Raw genomic sequence first — 24,556 nt, forward strand, 5'->3', positions numbered from 1 at the left:
GTGGACAATCCTCAGTGACAAAAGCCCAGAAAGTGTGATGAGCTCCGCTCAGTGATAACAACGGGCGGCCATCAGTCAGGCTCTGCCGCTATCCAGCCGCCGGGGAGAATCACGTTTGCTACTGAGGATTTGGATTCTTCCCATAAATGCGGCCTCATTGTCACCTCTGTGCGGCAGACCCTCGCTCTCTACCAGTAATGTCTGCTCTTGTGGCCAAAAGATAGAGCAATTTATTACATATCAAAGTGCATACAATAAAAACGTGCTGCTGTAGCACTACAACTCCCAGCATGCCCATAGCGGCACTGTTACAGGGTGGAGGACCAGGCAGATAACAGACGACGTTTTCTGTACAATATATACATCTTGTAGACATTTGCATCGCGCTGCCCCCCGCAGGCGTCATCCATCACCGCAGAAATCAGCTGCGCAGCTCGTCCACCCAATGATTCTGCAGAAAAGGAGAAGAGTTTATATCCACGGTCAGATTACAGCAGAGGTGGCCGGTAATATCAGGTCTACTCCACCTGCGTCTGCGATAGCTCCTCCAGATCGCCATAGCAACCCTTCTTATATCGGATCAGGTCTCCCCACAGGACGGATTTCCCACAGCTGCAAGAAAGGAGGCAGAGGTCAAGGGGCGACATAATGAGCAGCACATAACCACAGAGGGGTCGGGATGAGGCCGCAGATATTTCTTCTGCAGGCTTCTAAAATTGGGGGTTTAGACTAAACTCAAGATGTCAGTAATGTCTCTGAGGGTTTGTTACAGTGTATCAGGCAGCCAGATATAGAGAGCAATGAAAGGCGGAGATGGCACATAACGTAGGAGAGTGAGGATGAGAGTGTGATGGCAGAGGCTCAGGTGGGGCTGACCTGGGGCACAGACCCTCTACGGGGATCAGATGTTCCGGCTCGCTTTGGAGGAAGACTTTGGCCAGGCATAGGATATGGGCAGTCATAGAGCAGCCAGGGTGCAGGCAGCGCAGGGCGTCATCCTGACTCTGTGGGAGGAAGAAGAAGAGATGCCATTATCACATGGGATAATCACAACTTTTAGGTCATTGTTCACCAACAGCCTGCACCCTCCACCCCACTGTGCCCATCTGCAGCGTGAGGACTCTACTGTGCCCCTAAGTGTACAGCCAGGCGCCCCCTGCGGCGTCGGCGTACGTGCTGACACCACCTGCTGTATGCATGTGCATACTCCTCTGTACTGCGCCCCTCACAGTACACCCAGGCACCCACCTGTAGTTTGTCGTAGCAGACCCTGCACCGCTGGGTGACGCCCTGCAGTTGGCCGCCCGTCTCCTCGCCTATTTCCCCTTGTGTCTTGGCAATGGGCTTGGCCCTCACTTGTCCGTACGCCAGCGGCATGTGCAGCGGAGGCTGGAGGAGGGGAGGCAGCTCCCTGTGGTACTCCTGTCTGAGCCAGCGCAGGGTGAGGGGTAAGCGCTTCCAGGGAGCCACGCGCAGCATGTGGTAGAGGACCAGGAGGTGGAAGTCGAAGCTGGACTGTTTCTTTGTCTTGCGTGGCACGTGGGTGAGCCGGCGAGAGACGTGCGGGTGCTGCCAGGCCCACTCAAACTGAGGAGAGAGGTGAAGACCCGGTTACATCCAGAGCTGAATTACAGCCAGAGCCTAACACCATGAACCTCCAGAGCTGCACCCAGAACTCCCGTACTCCAATCACACCCAGAGCTGCGCTCACACTGCAGCCTGCTCTTTATTCCTATACAGCATAGTTCTCACCCGTAAGGCAGCGATGTCATTAGGGAATCCGTGAACGATCAGCACCATGTCCCTGTATGAGGGGAAGGAAAAGTCACTGGTGTTGTACAGTAGACGTCTCCCCCGTGCCAGGAGCCGAGGGCCCTGAGTGCTCGCTTCCCCTCCTGGGATTTCCTTCCTTCTGATTTTCGGTCTCTGTTGCTGTAGGTGAACAGGACTGGACACCTGCTGCTCTGATGCTTCTCACAGCTGGAGGTTTGCTACACAGCATCCAGTGCACACAGTGCTCTGCGAGGGAAACACTCCGGACTGATGCAACAAACTATGAGGAAGGGAATTTCTGGGCTTCGCACACAGAGGACAGGCTGGATGATACTGTAACGACATCTCAGCTGTGTGAAACTCACAGGCTCCATGTGTCCACATTCACTTACCACAAGCAGAGGTGCTGAAAATCATGAGGGACGGAGACAGTATATTAGGAGGATACAACATGGATGCCAGCGCTGCTTACCAGGGGCCCCTCCCACTTGTCTTCCAGGCTCCGCCCTTTTGTTTGCCTCCGTTGTGCTGATGGATCCTTCTCTCTGGATTCACTGTGAAGCCGATGTAGATCCGACCTTTATACTTGGGGTTGGTGCAGAAAAGAAGGTAAACCCCGAAAAACCCCTCCACATCTACGACCATCCCGCCTGCGGGAGACACAGAAGAGCCGGAGATGAGCAGCAGATGAGCCCGGCGCTCCTGTATACGGTATATACTGTGCAGAGCCACACAGCATAGCAGTATGAGTCTATATACCGTATACAGACACACACACTGTATATATATTTCAATTCAAAGAAAGCCCAGATGAACGGCACCAGGGCTCTAATCCACCAGCAACAAGTCGAGGAGCAATCACAGGCGCACAGTGTGTAAAACACTGCTGGGAATAGCGGTGCTCAGCATCAGAAAAAACATGCCGAATTTATAAAAGAAGGGAGACGAGGCGGCTCTCCCCCAGATCTGCAGTGCTTCTTTATTCCACCATTACAGGTCACACAATAACGGACGGGCAGGTACATGAGGCATGCGGGGAGAAAAGCCGGATGACAGCCGTTTCCCGCACACAGACGCTCCCGCAGCTCCAGCTGTGTCATTACCTGATGTCATTTCCTTAAACAGGTCTATGACTGACAACAGGGGAACATTTAAAAAAAAAAACACGAATGGACATTTTCAATTAAAAACAAGTAACATCATTACATCTTTATGCTGACTGCAGGAACCATCACAAGAAGGCTAGTTTCACACCAGCGTTTATTCCACGCAGCGCACGGCGCCGCTAAGCCCCGCCCCCTGCCCGCCCCATCCGGTCATCGCCGCCTACTATCGCACATGGACGCATGCGATCTGCGCACCATCCTTAGCATAGGGTGCACAGATCGTGCGCGAGTAGGACTTTAGCGTGCGCTGCGCACTTTTGAAGGTGCGCCGAACGCAGCATGTTGCATTTTGGTACACCTTCAAAAGTGCGCAGCACACGCTAAAATCCTACTAGCGCACGATCTGTGCACCCTATGCTAAAGATGGTGCGCAGATCGCATGCGTCCATGTGCGATAGTAGGCGGCGATGACCGGATGGGGCGGGCAGGGAGCCAGCAGGGGGCGGGGCTTATCGGCACCGTGCTCTGCATGGAATAAACGCAAGTGTGAAAGTAGCCTGAGAATTTCTTTTTTTTAAAAAAAGTGTATAAAGATCCTTAAAAAAAATGTCTTTTCTTTACAGAAATTTTTTTTTTTTTACAAAAGGAGTTTTTGTTTTTTTTTACAAAAAATTTTTTTCTCTCTTTACAAAAAAATGGACGGCTCCAACCTATCATCGGTCCTGAAGGACCCTGCGCTTTGGATTTAAATATCCATCTGGCTTCGTGTCTCATCAACCATTTATTATGATTATTATGTGGTGGAAATTTTACGATTTCTAAACCAGCAAAGCCCAATAATTCCGGGTTGGATTTGTGTTTTTCTTGCCTATGTTTTATTAAGCGCAAAGACCCTTTTCCTGCACTAATCGAATGATCATGTTCACGGAATCTTGTTGCACGTGGTCTAATCGTTTTTCCTGTGTAAAAAAAATAAACAAGGACAAAACAGAATATATCCCACAAATGTACTTCTACAAGAAATAGAATCTTTCACTCTATGCTGAACGGGTGCGATTTTTAGAGGATTGGAAGTCCTATGTAAGTGACAGGAATTACAGTCACCGCATTTAAAGTTCCCTTTTGGTGGATTTTTCTTTATTTTTTTTAGTTTTTATCAAGAGCTAACAAACGCTTATAAGATCAGCGATATTATTAGTGCGTTTATATGCAGATTGCGGAGCCATAGGATGCCAGTTTCTTCTGATGGCTGTGTGTGACCCTGTCAATGGAACGATGTTTAAAGCTAAAGAAAAATCTCTTCTGTGGATTTATCTCACTCTGTATTTGCTTTTTGTGGTGTTTAGTGACCCTCTTTAATAAATCGCTTTGAGATACAGCTTTAACCCGTTCATGAGCTTCGTTCAGAACACCAATGGGATAACCGCTCCTCAACAATCGTGGTTTTAATTCCTCAATTTGTTTATTACAGATATCGTCGTTATTGTTCTGTTTCCTTTATCTAACCATCCGACTACAAGGAAGCCCTTTCTTAGTGTGCACTGTTAAAATGTGAGAGTGAATTACCGTATTTTCCGCTTTGTAAGACGCACTTTTTTTCCCCAAAATTTGGGGGGAAAACGGGTGCGTCTTACAAAGCGGACATGCCTTACCTAGGCTGTGATCGGGGGCGTCCGGCGGTTGCTGGCCGCTGCTGCGGGTGTGTCCGGTGCCGCGTTGTGTGCCCGTCGATGCCCGGGGCTCTGCCAACATTGTGCGACAGGCCAGAGCCCCGGCATTTCCTCAGTTCCCTGTGTGCCGGTAAAAAGATGGCCGCCGGCGCGTGCGCAGATGGGATCTCGGGACCCAGTTCTCGAGAGATGAGATTTGAAATCTCATCTCTCGAGAGGTGGGTCCCGAGATCCCATCTGCGCACGCGCCGGCGGCCATTTTCCCTGGGTTCCCTGTGTGCGCGCGGTGGTGCCTGCAAAAAAATGTCCACCGCGCGTGCGCAGATGGGATCTCGGGACCCAGCTCTCGAGAGATGAGATTTCAGATCTCATCTCTCGAGAACTGGTCCCGAGATCCCATCTGTGCACGCGCCGGCGGCTATTTTTTTTTTACCGGCACTTCAGCGCACATATACAGGGAACCGAGGAAATGCTGGGGCTCTGGTCTGTCGAACAATGTCGGCAGAGCCCCGGGCATCGATGGGCACACAACGCCGCACCGGAGCACCCGCAGCACCGGCCTCCAACCGCCGGACAAGTGGAGAAACCTGACACCAGCACAAGACTCTGCAGCAGCAACAGCACACATCGGAGCCCCCCCTCATCCCTGAATGCGGCCTGCAGCATCACTCCACGCCTGCCTCCTCCAGCAGCGAGCCTGGGACCCCTCTACACCGCAGCCACCAACCCCGGTAAGCAATAAGATGGAAGGATTATAAGAGGCACCACCATTTTATTAAAAAATATTTTTTTCTTATTTTTCTCCTCAAAAATTGTGGTGCGTCTTATAATCCGGAGCGTCTTATAAAGCGAAAAATACGGTAGTCGCGGTTGCTTTTCTATGTATCCTGGTGATCATATTACCATCGACAATATCGATTTTTACATCCAAAAATTCTATATTTTTTTGTCCAAAGCAGGAGGTAAATCGCACGTTGTCCACATTGATTTCGTTTAGATATTTAATGAAATTATCAAAATCATTCTGAGAATGATCCCATGTGATGAAAATATCATCCACAAATCTCAGGAAGATGCGGATGTGTTCTATAAAAGGATTGGAAATATTTGTAATATATTTTTCGTCAAATGCTGCTAGAAACAAATTAGCAAAAACCCATACTACGGGCGTCCCCATAGCGGTACCAGTATTCTGAAGATACCATTGGTTCAGACATTTAAATGCGTTATGGGATAATACAAAGTCCAATCCATCTAAAACAAACGCCATCCAATCAGAACTCCTGTCAGAACTCAGCAACATTTTTTGAATAGCTTCAATAGCATTTTTTTGAGGAATCCGTGTATAAAGGTTCACTGCATCAATTGTGGTTAGAGAAAAACTTCACTGCCAATCAAAGTTTGTTATTATTTTTTTTTTCTTGTTGTGATGGCTCCTGCAGTCAGCATTAAAGATGTAATGATGTTACTTGTTTTTAATTGAAAATGTCCATTCATGTTTCTTTAAATGTTCCCCTGTTGTCAATCATAGATCTATTTATGGAAATGACATCAGATAATGACACAGCTGGAGCTGGGAACGTCTGTGTGCGCGAAACGGCTGTCGTCCGGCTTTTCTCCCCGCATGCCTCATGGTATCTGCCGTCCTTTATTGTGTGACCTGTAATGGTTGAATAAAGAAACACTGCAGATCTGGGGGAGAGCCGCCTCGTCTCCCTTCTTGTTTTAAATACTGTATATATATATATATATATATATATATATATATATATATATACACACATATACATATACACCGCTCTCCTGCAGACACACACTGTATATATACACCGCTCTCCTGCAGACACACACTGTATACACTCACTGGCCACTTTATTAGGTACACCATGCTAGTAAGGGGTTGGACCCCCTTTTGCCTTCAGAACTGCCTCAATTCTTCGTGGCAGAGATTCAACAAGGTGCTGGAAGCATTCCTCAGAGATTTTGGACCATATTGACATGATGGCATCACACAGTTGGCGCAGATTTGTCGGCTGCACATCCCTGATGCGAATCTCCCGTTCCACCACATCCCAAAGATGCTCTATTGGATTGAGATCTGGTGACTGAGGAGGCCATTTGAGTACAGTGAACTCATTGTCATGTTCAAGAAACCAATCTGAGATGATTCGAGCTTTATGACATGGCGCATTATCCTGCTGAAAGTAGCCATCAGATGTTGGGTACATTGTGGTCATAAAGGGATGGACATGGTCAGCAACAATACTCAGGTAGGCTGTGGCGTTGCAACGATGCTCAATTGGTACCAAGGGGCCCAAAGAGTGCCAAGAAAAAATTCCCCACACCATGACACCACCACCACCAGCCTGAACCGTTGATACAAGGCAGGATGGATCCATGCTTTCATGTTGTTTACGCCAAATTCTGACCCTACCATCCGAACGTCGCAGCAGAAATCGAGACTCATCAGACCAGGCAACGTTTTTCCAATCTTCTACTGTCCAATTTCGATGAGCTTGTGCAAATTGTAGCCTCAGTTTCCTGTTCTTAGCTGAGAGGAGTGGTACCCAGTGTGGTCTTCTGCTGCTGTAGCCCATCTGCCTCAAAGTTCGACGCACTGTGCGTTCAGAGATGCTCTTCTGCCTACCTTGGTTGTAACGGGTGGCAATTTGAGTCACTGTTGCCTTTCTATCAGCTCGAACCAGTCTGCCCATTCTCCTCTGACCTCTGGCATCAACAAGGCATTTCCGGCCACAGAACTGCCGCTCACTGGATTTTTTTTCTTTTTCGGACCATTCTCTGTAAACCCTAGAGATGGTTGTGCGTGAAAATCCCAGTAGATCAGCAGTTTCTGAAATACTCAGACCAGCCCTTCTGGCACCAACAATCATGCCACGTTCAAAGGCACTCAAATCACCTTTCTTCCCCATACTGATGCTCGGTTTGAACTGCAGGAGATTGTCTTGACCATGTCTACATGCCTAAATGCACTGAGTTGCCGCCATGTGATTGGCTGATTAGAAATTAAGTCTTAACACACAGTTGGACAGGTGTACCTAATAAAGTGGCCAGTGAGTGTATATACGCCGCTCTCCTGCAGACACACACTGTATATATACGCCGCTCTCCTGCAGACACACTGTATATATACACCGCTCTCCTGCAGACACACACTGTATATATACACCGCTCTCCTGCAGACACACACTGTATATATACACCGCTCTCCTGCAGACACACACTGTATATATACACCGCTCTCCTGCAGACACACTGTATATATACGCCGCTCTCCTGCAGACACACACAGTATATATACACCGCTCTCCTGCAGACACACTGTATATATACACCGCTCTCCTGCAGACACACACTGTATATATACGCCGCTCTCCTGCAGACACACACTGTATATATACGCCGCTCTCCTGCAGACACACACTGTATATATACACCGCTCTCCTGCAGACACACACTGTATATATACGCCGCTCTCCTGCAGACACACACTGTATATATACACCGCTCTCCTGCAGACACACTGTATATATACGCCGCTCTCCTGCAGACACACACAGTATATATACACCGCTCTCCTGCAGACACACTGTATATATACACCGCTCTCCTGCAGACACACACTGTATATATACACCGCTCTCCTGCAGACACACACTGTATATATACACCGCTCTCCTGCAGACACACACTGTATATATACACCGCTCTCCTGCAGACACACTGTATATATACGCCGCTCTCCTGCAGACACACACAGTATATATACACCGCTCTCCTGCAGACACACTGTATATATACACCGCTCTCCTGCAGACACACACTGTATATATACACCGCTCTCCTGCAGACACACACTGTATATATACGCCGCTCTCCTGCAGACACACACTGTATATATACACCGCTCTCCTGCAGACACACACTGTATATATACGCCGCTCTCCTGCAGACACACTGTATATATACGCCGCTCTCCTGCAGACACACACAGTATATATACACCGCTCTCCTGCAGACACACTGTATATATACACCGCTCTCCTGCAGACACACACTGTATATATACACCGCTCTCCTGCAGACACACACTGTATATATACGCCGCTCTCCTGCAGACACACACTGTATATATACACCGCTCTCCTGCAGACACACTGTATATATACGCCGCTCTCCTGCAGACACACACAGTATATATACACCGCTCTCCTGCAGACACACTGTATATATACACCGCTCTCCTGCAGACACACACTGTATATATACACCGCTCTCCTGCAGACACACACTGTATATATACGCCGCTCTCCTGCAGACACACACTGTATATATACGCCGCTCTCCTGCAGACACACACTGTATATATACACCGCTCTCCTGCAGACACACACTGTATATATACGCCGCTCTCCTGCAGACACACACTGTATATATACGCCGCTCTCCTGCAGACACACACTGTATATATACGCCGCTCTCCTGCAGACACACACTGTATATATACGCCGCTCTCCTGCAGACACACACTGTATATATACGCCGCTCTCCTGCAGACACACACAGTATATATACACCGCTCTCCTGCAGACACACTGTATATATACACCGCTCTCCTGCAGACGCACACTGTATATATACACCGCTCTCCTGCAGACACACACTGTATATATACACCGCTCTCCTGCAGACACACACAGTATATATACACCGCTCTCCTGCAGACACACACAGTATATATACACCGCTCTCCTGCAGACACACACAGTATATATACACCGCTCTCCTGCAGACACACACAGTATATATACACCGCTCTCCTGCAGACACACACTGTATATATACACCGCTCTCCTGCAGACACACTGTATATATACACCGCTCTCCTGCAGACACACACAGTATATATACGCCGCTCTCCTGCAGACACACACAGTATATATACACCGCTCTCCTGCAGACACACACTGTATATATACGCCGCTCTCCTGCAGACACACACTGTATATATACGCCGCTCTCCTGCAGACACACACTGTATATATACACCGCTCTCCTGCAGACACACACTGTATATATACACCGCTCTCCTGCAGACACACACAGTATATATACACCGCTCTCCTGCAGACACACACAGTATATATACACCGCTCTCCTGCAGACACACTGTATATATACGCCGCTCTCCTGCAGACACACACTGTATATATACACCGCTCTCCTGCAGACACACACTGTATATATACGCCGCTCTCCTGCAGACACACACTGTATATATACACCGCTCTCCTGCAGACACACTGTATATATACGCCGCTCTCCTGCAGACACACACAGTATATATACACCGCTCTCCTGCAGACACACTGTATATATACACCGCTCTCCTGCAGACACACACTGTATATATACGCCGCTCTCCTGCAGACACACACTGTATATATACGCCGCTCTCCTGCAGACACACACTGTATATATACACCGCTCTCCTGCAGACACACACTGTATATATACGCCGCTCTCCTGCAGACACACACTGTATATATACGCCGCTCTCCTGCAGACACACACTGTATATATACGCCGCTCTCCTGCAGACACACACTGTATATATACGCCGCTCTCCTGCAGACACACACTGTATATATACGCCGCTCTCCTGCAGACACACACAGTATATATACACCGCTCTCCTGCAGACACACTGTATATATACACCGCTCTCCTGCAGACGCACACTGTATATATACACCGCTCTCCTGCAGACACACACTGTATATATACACCGCTCTCCTGCAGACACACACAGTATATATACACCGCTCTCCTGCAGACACACACAGTATATATACACCGCTCTCCTGCAGACACACACAGTATATATACACCGCTCTCCTGCAGACACACACAGTATATATACACCGCTCTCCTGCAGACACACACTGTATATATACACCGCTCTCCTGCAGACACACTGTATATATACACCGCTCTCCTGCAGACACACACAGTATATATACGCCGCTCTCCTGCAGACACACACAGTATATATACGCCGCTCTCCTGCAGACACACACTGTATATATACGCCGCTCTCCTGCAGACACACACTGTATATATACGCCGCTCTCCTGCAGACACACACTGTATATATACACCGCTCTCCTGCAGACACACACTGTATATATACACCGCTCTCCTGCAGACACACACAGTATATATACACCGCTCTCCTGCAGACACACACAGTATATATACACCGCTCTCCTGCAGACACACTGTATATATACGCCGCTCTCCTGCAGACACACACTGTATATATACGCCGCTCTCCTGCAGACACACACTGTATATATACACCGCTCTCCTGCAGACACACACTGTATATATACGCCGCTCTCCTGCAGACACACACTGTATATATACACCGCTCTCCTGCAGACGCACACTGTATATACTGTATACACCGCTCTCCTGCAGACACACACTGTATATATACGCCGCTCTCCTGCAGACACACACAGTATATATACGCCGCTCTCCTGCAGACACACACTGTATATATACGCCGCTCTCCTGCAGACACACACTGTATATATACACCGCTCTCCTGCAGACACACACTGTATATATACACCGCTCTCCTGCAGACGCACACAGTATATATACACCGCTCTCCTGCAGACGCACACTGTATATATACACCGCTCTCCTGCAGACGCACACTGTATATACCGCTCTCCTGCAGACACACACTGTATATATACGCCGCTCTCCTGCAGACACACACTGTATATATACACCGCTCTCCTGCAGACACACACTGTATATATACACCGCTCTCCTGCAGACACACACTGTATATATACACCGCTCTCCTGCAGACGCACACTGTATATACCGCTCTCCTGCAGACGCACACTGTATATATACGCCGCTCTCCTGCAGACACACACTGTATATATACACCGCTCTCCTGCAGACACACACAGTATATATACACCGCTCTCCTGCAGACACACACTGTATATATACACCGCTCTCCTGCAGACACACACAGTATATATACGCCGCTCTCCTGCAGACGCACACTGTATATACCGCTCTCCTGCAGACGCACACTGTATATATACGCCGCTCTCCTGCAGACACACACTGTATATATACACCGCTCTCCTGCAGACACACACAGTATATATACGCCGCTCTCCTGCAGACACACACTGTATATATACGCCGCTCTCCTGCAGACACACACTGTATATATACGCCGCTCTCCTGCAGACACACACTGTATATATACGCCGCTCTCCTGCAGACACACACTGTATATATACACCGCTCTCCTGCAGACACACACTGTATATATACACCGCTCTCCTGCAGACGCACACTGTATATATACACCGCTCTCCTGCAGACACACACTGTATATATACACCGCTCTCCTGCAGACGCACACAGTATATATACACCGCTCTCCTGCAGACGCACACAGTATATATACACCGCTCTCCTGCAGACACACACTGTATATATACACCGCTCTCCTGCAGACGCACACAGTATGTATACACCGCTCTCCTGCAAACACACACAGTATATATATACCGCTCTCCTGCAGACACACACAGTATATATACACCGCTCTCCTGCAGACACACACAGTATATATACACCGCTCTCCTGCAGACACACTGTATATATACACCGCTCTCCTGCAGACACACACAGTATATATACGCCGCTCTCCTGCAGACACACACTGTATATATACGCCGCTCTCCTGCAGACACACACTGTATATATACGCCGCTCTCCTGCAGACACACACTGTATATATACGCCGCTCTCCTGCAGACACACACTGTATATATACGCCGCTCTCCTGCAGACACACACAGTATATATACACCGCTCTCCTGCAGACACACACAGTATATATACACCGCTCTCCTGCAGACACACTGTATATATACACCGCTCTCCTGCAGACACACACTGTATATATACACCGCTCTCCTGCAGACACACACTGTATATATACACCGCTCTCCTGCAGACACACACTGTATATATACACCGCTCTCCTGCAGACACACACTGTATATATACACCGCTCTCCTGCAGACACACACTGTATATATACACCGCTCTCCTGCAGACACACACTGTATATATACACAGCTCTCCTGCAGACACACACTGTATATATACACCGCTCTCCTGCAGACACACACTGTATATATACACCGCTCTCCTGCAGACACACACTGTATATATACACCGCTCTCCTGCAGACACACACTGTATATATACACCGCTCTCCTGCAGACACACACTGTATATATACACCGCTCTCCTGCAGACACACACTGTATATATACACCGCTCTCCTGCAGACACACACTGTATATATACACCGCTCTCCTGCAGACACACACTGTATATATACACCGCTCTCCTGCAGACACACACAGTATATATACACCGCTCTCCTGCAGACACACACAGTATATATACACCGCTCTCCTGCAGACACACTGTATATATACACCGCTCTCCTGCAGACACACACAGTATATATACACCGGTCTCCTGCAGACACACACTGTATATATACACCGCTCTCCTGCAGACACACACTGTATATATACGCCGCTCTCCTGCAGACACACACTGTATATATACGCCGCTCTCCTGCAGACACACACTGTATATATACGCCGCTCTCCTGCAGACACACACTGTATATATACACCGCTCTCCTGCAGACACACACAGTATATATACACCGCTCTCCTGCAGACACACTGTATATATACGCCGCTCTCCTGCAGACACACACTGTATATATACGCCGCTCTCCTGCAGACACACACTGTATATATACGCCGCTCTCCTGCAGACACACACTATATATATACGCCGCTCTCCTGCAGACACACACTGTATATATACGCCGCTCTCCTGCAGACGCACACTGTATATATACACCGCTCTCCTGCAGACGCACACTGTATATATACACACCGCTCTCCTGCAGACGCACACTGTATATATACGCCGCTCTCCTGCAGACGCACACAGTATATATACGCCGCTCTCCTGCAGACACACACACATTATATATACACCGCTCTCCTGCAGACACACACTGTATATATACACCGCTCTCCTGCAGACACACACTGTATATATACACCGCTCTCCTGCAGACACACACTGTATATATACACCGCTCTCCTGCAGACACACACTGTATATATACACCGCTCTCCTGCAGACACACAATGTATATATACACCGCTCTCCTGCAGACACACACTGTATATATACACCGCTCTCCTGCAGACACACACTGTATATATACGCCGCTCTCCTGCAGACACACACAGTATATATACGCCGCTCTCCTGCAGACACACACTGTATATATACGCCGCTCTCCTGCAGACACACACTGTATATATACACCGCTCTCCTGCAGACACACACTGTATATATACGCCGCTCTCCTGCAGACACACACTGTATATATACGCCGCTCTCCTGCAGACACACACTGTATATATACGCCGCTCTCCTGCAGACACACACTGTATATATACACCGCTCTCCTGCAGACACACACTGTATATATACACCGCTCTCCTGCAGACACACACTGTATATATACACCGCTCTCCTGCAGACGCACACTGTATATACCGCTCTCCTGCAGACGCACACTGTATATATACGCCGCTCTCCTGCAGACACACACTGTATATATACACCGCTCTCCTGCAGACACACACAGTATATATACACCGCTCTCCTGCAGACACACACTGTATATATACACCGCTCTCCTGCAGACACACACAGTATATATACGCCGCTCTCCTGCAGACGCACACTGTATATACCGCTCTCCTGCAGACGCACACTGTATATATACGCCGCTCTCCTGCAGACACACACTGTATATATACACCGCTCTCCTGCAGACACACACAGTATATATACGCCGCTCTCCTGCAGACGCACACTGTATATACCGCTCTCCTGCAGACACACACTGTATATATACGCCGCTCTCCTGCAGACGCACACTGTATATACCGCTCTCCTGCAGACGCACACTGTATATATACGCCGCTCTCCTGCAGACACACACTGTATATATACACCGCTCTCCTGCAGACACACACAGTATATATACACCGCTCTCCTGCAGACACACACAGTATATATACACCGCTCTCCTGCAGACACACACTGTATATATACACCGCTCTCCTGCAGACACACACAGTATATATACGCCGCTCTCCTGCAGACACACACAGTATATATACGCCGCTCTCCTGCAGACACACACTGTATATATACGCCGCTCTCCTGCAGACACACACTGTATATATACACCGCTCTCCTGCAGACACACACTGTATATATACGCCGCTCTCCTGCAGACACACACTGTATATATACACCGCTCTCCTGCAGACACACAGTATATATACACCGCTCTCCTGCAGACACACACTGTATATATACGCCGCTCTCCTGCAGACACACACTGTATATATACGCCGCTCTCCTGCAGACACACACTGTATATATACACCGCTCTCCTGCAGACACACACAGTATATTTACACCGCTCTCCTGCAGACACACACTGTATATATACACCGCTCTCCTGCAGACACACTGTATATATACGCCGCTCTCCTGCAGACACACAGTATATATACACCGCTCTCCTGCAGACACACTGTATATATACGCCGCTCTCCTGCAGACACACACTGTATATATACGCCGCTCTCCTGCAGACACACACTGAATATATACGCCGCTCTCCTGCAGACACACACTGTATATATACACCGCTCTCCTGCAGACACACACTGTATATATACACCGCTCTCCTGCAGACGCACACTGTATATATACACCGCTCTCCTGCAGACACACAGTATATATACACCGCTCTCCTGCAGACACACTGTATATATACGCCGCTCTCCTGCAGACACACACTGTATATATACGCCGCTCTCCTGCAGACACACACTGAATATATACGCCGCTCTCCTGCAGACACACACTGTATATATACACCGCTCTCCTGCAGACGCACACTGTATATATACGCCGCTCTCCTGCAGACACACACAGTATATATACACCGCTCTCCTGCAGACACACACTGTATATATACACCGCTCTCCTGCAGACACACACAGTATATATACACCGCTCTCCTGCAGACGCACACAGTATATATACACCGCTCTCCTGCAGACACACACTGTATATATACACCGCTCTCCTGCAGACGCACACAGTATGTATACACCGCTCTCCTGCAGACACACACAGTATATATATACCGCTCTCCTGCAGACACACACAGTATATATACACCGCTCTCCTGCAGACACACACAGTATATATACACCGCTCTCCTGCAGACGCACACAGTATATATACACCGCTCTCCTGCAGACGCACACTGTATATATATACCGCTCTCCTGCAGACGCACACTGTATATATATACCGCTCTCCTGCAGACGCACACTGTATATATATACCGCTCTCCTGCAGACACACACAGTATATATACACCGCTCTCCTGCAGACACACACAGTATATATACACCGCTCTCCTGCAGACACACACTGTATATATACACCGCTCTCCTGCAGACACACACAGTATATATACACCGCTCTCCTGCAGACACACACAGTATATATACGCCGCTCTCCTGCAGACGCACACAGTATATATACGCCGCTCTCCTGCAGACGCACACAGTATATACAGTGCCTACAAGTAGTATTCAACCCCCTGCAGATTTAGCAGGTTTACACATTCGGAATTAACTTGGCATTGTGACATTTGGACTGTAGATCAGCCTGGAAGTGTGAAATGCACTGCAGCAAAAAAGAATGTTATTTCTTTGTTTAATTTTTTTTTAAATTGTGAAAAGTTTATTCAGAGGGTCATTTATTATTCAACCCCTCAAACCACCAGAATTCTGTTTGGTTCCCCTAAAGTATTAAGAAGTATTTCAGGCACAAAGAACAATGAGCTTCACATGTTTGGATTAATTATCTCTTTTTCCAGCCTTTTCTGACTATTTAAGACCCTCCCCAAACTTGTGAACAGCACTCATACATGGTCAACATGGGAAAGACAAAGGAGCATTCCAAGGCCATCAGAGACAAGATCGTGGAGGGTCACAAGGCTGGCAAGGGGTACAAAACCCTTTCCAAGGAGTTGGGCCTACCTGTCTCCACTGTTGGGAGCATCATCCGGAAGTGGAAGGCTTATGGAACTACTGTTAGCCTTCCACGGCCTGGACAGCCTTTGAAAGTTTCCTCCCGTGCCGAGGCCAGGCTTGTCCGAAGAGTCAAGGCTAACCCAAGGACAACAAGGAAGGAGCTCCGGGAAGATCTCATGGCAGTGGGGACATTGGTTTCAGTCAATACCATAAGTAACGTACTCCACCGCAATGGTCTCCGTTCCAGACGAGCCCGTAAGGTACCTTTACTTTCAAAGTGTCATGTCAAGGCTCGTCTACAGTTTGCTCATGATCACTTGGAGGACTCTGAGACAGACTGGTTCAAGGTTCTCTGGTCTGATGAGACCAAGATCGAGATCTTTGATGCCAACCACACACGTGACGCTTGGAGACTGGATGGCACTGCATACGACCCCAAGAATACCATCCCTACAGTCAAGCATGGTGGTGGCAGCATCATGCTGTGGGGCTGTTTCTCAGCCAAGGGGCCTGGCCATCTGGTCCGCATCCATGGGAAGATGGATAGCACGACCTACCTGGAGATTTTGGCCAAGAACCTCCGCTCCTCCATCAAGGATCTTAAGATGGGTCGTCATTTCATCTTCCAACAAGACAACGACCCAAAGCACACAGCCAAGAAAACCAAGGCCTGGTTCAAGAGGGAAAAAATCAAGGTGTTGGAGTGGCCTAGTCAGTCTCCTGACCTTAACCCAATTGAAAACTTGTGGAAGGAGCTCAAGATTAAAGTCCACATGAGACACCCAAAGAACCTAGATAACTTGGAGAAGATCTGCATGGAGGAGTGTGCCAAGATAACTCCAGAGACCTGTGCCGGCCTGATCAGGTCTTATAAAAGACGATTATTAGCTGTAATTGCAAACAAGGGTTATTCCACAAAATATTAAACCTAGGGGTTGAATAATAATTGACCCACACTTTTATGTTTAAAATTTATTAAAATTTTACTGAGCAACATAACTTTTTGGTTTGTAAGATTTATGCATCTGTTATTAAATCCTGCTCTTGTGTGAAGTTTGAAGGCTCTAACTTATTTGCATCTTATCAAACCTGCTAAATCTGCAGGGGGTTGAATACTACTTGTAGGCACTGTTTATACCGCTCTCCTGCAGACACACACAGTATATATACGCCGCTCTCCTGCAGACGCACACTGTATATATACACCGCTCTCCTGCAGACACACACTGTATATATACACCGCTCTCCTGCAGACACACACTGTATATATACGCCGCTCTCCTGCAGACACACACTGTATATATACACCGCTCTCCTGCAGACACACACTGTATATATACACCGCTCTCCTGCAGACACACACTGTATATACACCGCTCTCCTGCAGACACACTGTATATATACACCGCTCTCCTGCAGACACACACTGTATATATACACCGCTCTCCTGCAGACACACACTGTATATATACGCCGCTCTCCTGCAGACACACACAGTATATATACACACCGCTCTCCTGCAGACACACACAGTATATATACACACCGCTCTCCTGCAGACACACACTGTATATATACGCCGCTCTCCTGCAGACACACACTGTATATATACACCGCTCTCCTGCAGACACACTGTATATATACGCCGCTCTCCTGCAGACACACACTGTATATATACCGCTCTCCTGCAGACACACTGTATATATACACCGCTCTCCTGCAGACACACACAGTATATATACACCGCTCTCCTGCAGACACACAGTATATATACACCGCTCTCCTGAAGACACACACTGTATATATACACCGCTCTCCTGCAGACACACACTGTATATATGCCGCTCTCCTGCAGACACACACTGTATATATACACACCGCTCTCCTGCAGACACACACTGTATATATACACCGCTCTCCTGCAGACACACACTGTATATATACGCCGCTCTCCTGCAGACGCACACTGTATATATACACCGCTCTCCTGCAGACACACACTGTATATATACACCGCTCTCCTGCAGACACACACTGTATATATACACCGCTCTCCTGCAGACACACACTGTATATATACACACCGCTCTCCTGCAGACGCACACTGTATATATACACCGCTCTCCTGCAGACACACACTGTATATATACACCGCTCTCCTGCAGACACACACTGTATATATACACCGCTCTCCTGCAGACACACACTGTATATATACACCGCTCTCCTGCAGACACACACTGTATATATACACCGCTCTCCTGCAGACACACAGTATATATACGCCGCTCTCCTGCAGACACACACTGTATATATACACCGCTCTCCTGCAGACACACACTGTATATATACACCGCTCTCCTGCAGACACACACTGTATATATACACCGCTCTCCTGCAGACACACACTGTATATATACACCGCTCTCCTGCAGACACACACTGTATATATACACACCGCTCTCCTGCAGACACACACTGTATATATACGCCGCTCTCCTGCAGACACACAGTATATATACGCCGCTCTCCTGCAGACACACACTGTATATATACGCCGCTCTCCTGCAGACACACACTGTATATATACACCGCTCTCCTGCAGACACACACTGTATATATACGCCGCTCTCCTGCAGACACACACTGTATATATACACCGCTCTCCTGCAGACACACACTGTATATATACACCGCTCTCCTGCAGACACACACTGTATATATACACCGCTCTCCTGCAGACACACACTGTATATATACACACCGCTCTCCTGCAGACACACACTGTATATATACACACCGCTCTCCTGCAGACACACACAGTATATATACACCGCTCTCCTGCAGACACACACAGTATATATACGCCGCTCTCCTGCAGACACACACTGTATATATACGCCGCTCTCCTGCAGACACACTGTATATATACGCCGCTCTCCTGCAGACACACACTGTATATATACGCCGCTCTCCTGCAGACACACACTGTATATATACACCGCTCTCCTGCAGACACACACAGTATATATACACCGCTCTCCTGCAGACACACTGTATATATACGCCGCTCTCCTGCAGACGCACACAGTATATATACACCGCTCTCCTGCAGACGCACACAGTATATATACACCGCTCTCCTGCAGACACACACTGTATATATACGCCGCTCTCCTGCAGACACACACTGTATATATACGCCGCTCTCCTGCAGACACACACTGTATATATACGCCGCTCTCCTGCAGACACACACTGTATATATACACCGCTCTCCTGCAGACACACACAGTATATATACACCGCTCTCCTGCAGACGCACACTGTATATATACACCGCTCTCCTGCAGACGCACACTGTATATATATACCGCTCTCCTGCAGACGCACACTGTATATATATACCGCTCTCCTGCAGACACACACAGTATATATACACCGCTCTCCTGCAGACACACACAGTATATATACACCGCTCTCCTGCAGACACACACAGTATATATACACCGCTCTCCTGCAGACACACACAGTATATATACACCGCTCTCCTGCAGACACACACAGTATATATATACCGCTCTCCTGCAGACGCACACTGTATATATATACCGCTCTCCTGCAGACACACACAGTATATATACACCGCTCTCCTGCAGACACACACTGTATATATACACCGCTCTCCTGCAGACACACACAGTATATATACACCGCTCTCCTGCAGACACACACAGTATATATACGCCGCTCTCCTGCAGACGCACACAGTATATATACGCCGCTCTCCTGCAGACGCACACAGTATATACTGTATATACCGCTCTCCTGCAGACACACACAGTATATATACGCCGCTCTCCTGCAGACGCACACTGTATATATACGCCGCTCTCCTGCAGACACACACTGTATATATACACCGCTCTCCTGCAGACACACACTGTATATATACGCCGCTCTCCTGCAGACACACACTGTATATATACGCCGCTCTCCTGCAGACACACACTGTATATATACACACCGCTCTCCTGCAGACACACACAGTATATATACACCGCTCTCCTGCAGACACACACTGTATATACACCGCTCTCCTGCAGACACACTGTATATATACACCGCTCTCCTGCAGACACACACTGTATATATACACCGCTCTCCTGCAGACACACACTGTATATATACGCCGCTCTCCTGCAGACACACACAGTATATATACACACCGCTCTCCTGCAGACACACACAGTATATATACACACCGCTCTCCTGCAGACACACACTGTATATATACGCCGCTCTCCTGCAGACACACACTGTATATATACACCGCTCTCCTGCAGACACACTGTATATATACGCCGCTCTCCTGCAGACACACACTGTATATATACACCGCTCTCCTGCAGACACACAATGTATATATAAGCCGCTCTCCTGCAGACACACACAGTATATATACACCGCTCTCCTGCAGACACACAGTATATATACACCGCTCTCCTGAAGACACACACTGTATATATACACCGCTCTCCTGCAGACACACACTGTATATATACGCCGCTCTCCTGCAGACACACACTGTATATATACGCCGCTCTCCTGCAGACACACACTGTATATATACACACCGCTCTCCTGCAGACACACACTGTATATATACACCGCTCTCCTGCAGACACACACTGTATATATACGCCGCTCTCCTGCAGACACACACAGTATATATACGCCGCTCTCCTGCAGACACACACTGTATATATACGCCGCTCTCCTGCAGACACACACTGTATATATACGCCGCTCTCATGCAGACACACACTGTATATATACGCCGCTCTCCTGCAGACACACACTGTATATATACGCCGCTCTCCTGCAGACACACACTGTATATATACGCCGCTCTCCTGCAGACACACACTGTATATATACGCCGCTCTCCTGCAGACACACACAGTATATATACGCCGCTCTCCTGCAGACACACACAGTATATATACGCCGCTCTCCTGCAGACGCACACTGTATATATACGCCGCTCTCCTGCAGACGCACACTGTATATATACGCCGCTCTCCTGCAGACGCACACTGTATATATACGCCGCTCTCCTGCAGACGCACACTGTATATATACGCCGCTCTCCTGCAGACGCACACTGTATATATACTCCGCTCTCCTGCAGACGCACACTGTATATATACGCCGCTCTCCTGCAGACGCACACTGTATATATACGCCGCTCTCCTGCAGACACACACAGTATATATACACCGCTCTCCTGCAGACACACACTGTATATATACACCGCTCTCCTGCAGACACACTGTATATATACGCCGCTCTCCTGCAGACGCACACAGTATATATACGCCGCTCTCCTGCAGACGCACACTGTATATATACGCCGCTCTCCTGCACACACACACTGTATATATACGCCGCTCTCCTGCAGACACACACTGTATATATACACCGCTCTCCTGCAGACACACACTGTATATATACACCGCTCTCCTGCAGACACACTGTATATATACGCCGCTCTCCTGCAGACACACACTGTATATATACGCCGCTCTCCTGCAGACACACACTGTATATATACGCCGCTCTCCTGCAGACACACACTGTATATATACGCTGCTCTCCTGCAGACACACACTGTATATATACACCGCTCTCCTGCAGACACACACTGTATATATACACCGCTCTCCTGCAGACACACACTGTATATATACACCGCTCTCCTGCAGACACACACAGTATATATACACCGCTCTCCTGCAGACACACACAGTATATATACGCCGCTCTCCTGCAGACACACACTGTATATATACGCCGCTCTCCTGCAGACACACTGTATATATACGCCGCTCTCCTGCAGACACACACTGTATATATACGCCGCTCTCCTGCAGACACACACTGTATATATACACCGCTCTCCTGCAGACACACACAGTATATATACACCGCTCTCCTGCAGACACACACTGTATATATACACCGCTCTCCTGCAGACACACTGTATATATACGCCGCTCTCCTGCAGACGCACACAGTATATATACACCGCTCTCCTGCAGACGCACACTGTATATATACGCCGCTCTCCTGCAGACACACACTGTATATATACGCCGCTCTCCTGCAGACACACACTGTATATATACGCCGCTCTCCTGCAGACACACACTGTATATATACACCGCTCTCCTGCAGACACACACAGTATATATACACCGCTCTCCTGCAGACGCACACTGTATATATACACCGCTCTCCTGCAGACACACACTGTATATATACACCGCTCTCCTGCAGACACACACAGTATATATACACCGCTCTCCTGCAGACGCACACAGTATATATACACCGCTCTCCTGCAGACACACACTGTATATATACACCGCTCTCCTGCAGACGCACACAGTATGTATACACCGCTCTCCTGCAGACACACACAGTATATATACACCGCTCTCCTGCAGACACACACAGTATATATATACCGCTCTCCTGCAGACACACACAGTATATATACACCGCTCTCCTGCAGACGCACACAGTATATATACACCGCTCTCCTGCAGACACACACAGTATATATACACCGCTCTCCTGCAGACACACACAGTATATATACACCGCTCTCCTGCAGACGCACACAGTATATATACACCGCTCTCCTGCAGACGCACACTGTATATATATACCGCTCTCCTGCAGACGCACACTGTATATATATACCGCTCTCCTGCAGACACACACAGTATATATACACCGCTCTCCTGCAGACACACACAGTATATATACACCGCTCTCCTGCAGACACACACAGTATATATACACCGCTCTCCTGCAGACACACACAGTATATATACACCGCTCTCCTGCAGACACACACAGTATATATATACCGCTCTCCTGCAGACGCACACTGTATATATATACCGCTCTCCTGCAGACACACACAGTATATATACACCGATCTCCTGCAGACACACACAGTATATATACACCGCTCTCCTGCAGACACACACTGTATATATACACCGCTCTCCTGCAGACACACACAGTATATATACACCGCTCTCCTGCAGACACACACAGTATATATACGCCGCTCTCCTGCAGACGCACACAGTATATATACGCCGCTCTCCTGCAGACGCACACAGTATATACTGTATATACCGCTCTCCTGCAGACACACACAGTATATATACACCGCTCTCCTGCAGACACACAGTATATATACACCGCTCTCCTGCAGACACACACTGTATATATACACCGCTCTCCTGCAGACACACACTGTATATATACGCCGCTCTCCTGCAGACACACACTGTATATATACGCCGCTCTCCTGCAGACACACACTGTATATATACACACCGCTCTCCTGCAGACACACACTGTATATATACACCGCTCTCCTGCAGACACACACTGTATATATACGCCGCTCTCCTGCAGACACACACAGTATATATACACCGCTCTCCTGCAGACACACAGTATATATACGCCGCTCTCCTGCAGACACACACTGTATATATACGCCGCTCTCCTGCAGACACACACTGTATATATACGCCGCTCTCCTGCAGACACACACTGTATATATACGCCGCTCTCCTGCAGACACACACTGTATATATACACCGCTCTC

The 24,556-nt window shown here is 48.2% G+C and overlaps 1 protein-coding gene across 1 annotated transcript in view; it reads right to left on the reverse strand.

Annotated features, from left to right (window-relative positions):
• Positions 1 to 207: 207 nt before the first annotated feature.
• Positions 208 to 24,556, reverse strand: part of LOC141050757 (structure-specific endonuclease subunit slx1-like) — a 28,166-nt gene continuing 3,817 nt past the window's right edge. The window contains exons 2-7 of the mRNA XM_073547397.1: positions 2,246 to 2,423; positions 1,753 to 1,804; positions 1,249 to 1,587; positions 877 to 1,004; positions 528 to 612; positions 208 to 451 (exon numbers count right to left, since the gene is read on the reverse strand). Of these exons, the coding sequence (XP_073403498.1) occupies positions 422 to 451; positions 528 to 612; positions 877 to 1,004; positions 1,249 to 1,587; positions 1,753 to 1,804; positions 2,246 to 2,418 (807 nt within the window). The 5' untranslated portion in view covers positions 2,419 to 2,423 and the 3' untranslated portion in view covers positions 208 to 421. The remainder of the gene's footprint in view (positions 452 to 527; positions 613 to 876; positions 1,005 to 1,248; positions 1,588 to 1,752; positions 1,805 to 2,245; positions 2,424 to 24,556) is intronic.

The sequence above is a fragment of the Dendrobates tinctorius genome, unplaced genomic scaffold, assembly GCF_039654945.1.
Source record: "Dendrobates tinctorius isolate UK_male_01 unplaced genomic scaffold, ASM3965494v1 ptg000152l, whole genome shotgun sequence".
NCBI lineage: Eukaryota > Metazoa > Chordata > Amphibia > Anura > Dendrobatidae > Dendrobates > Dendrobates tinctorius.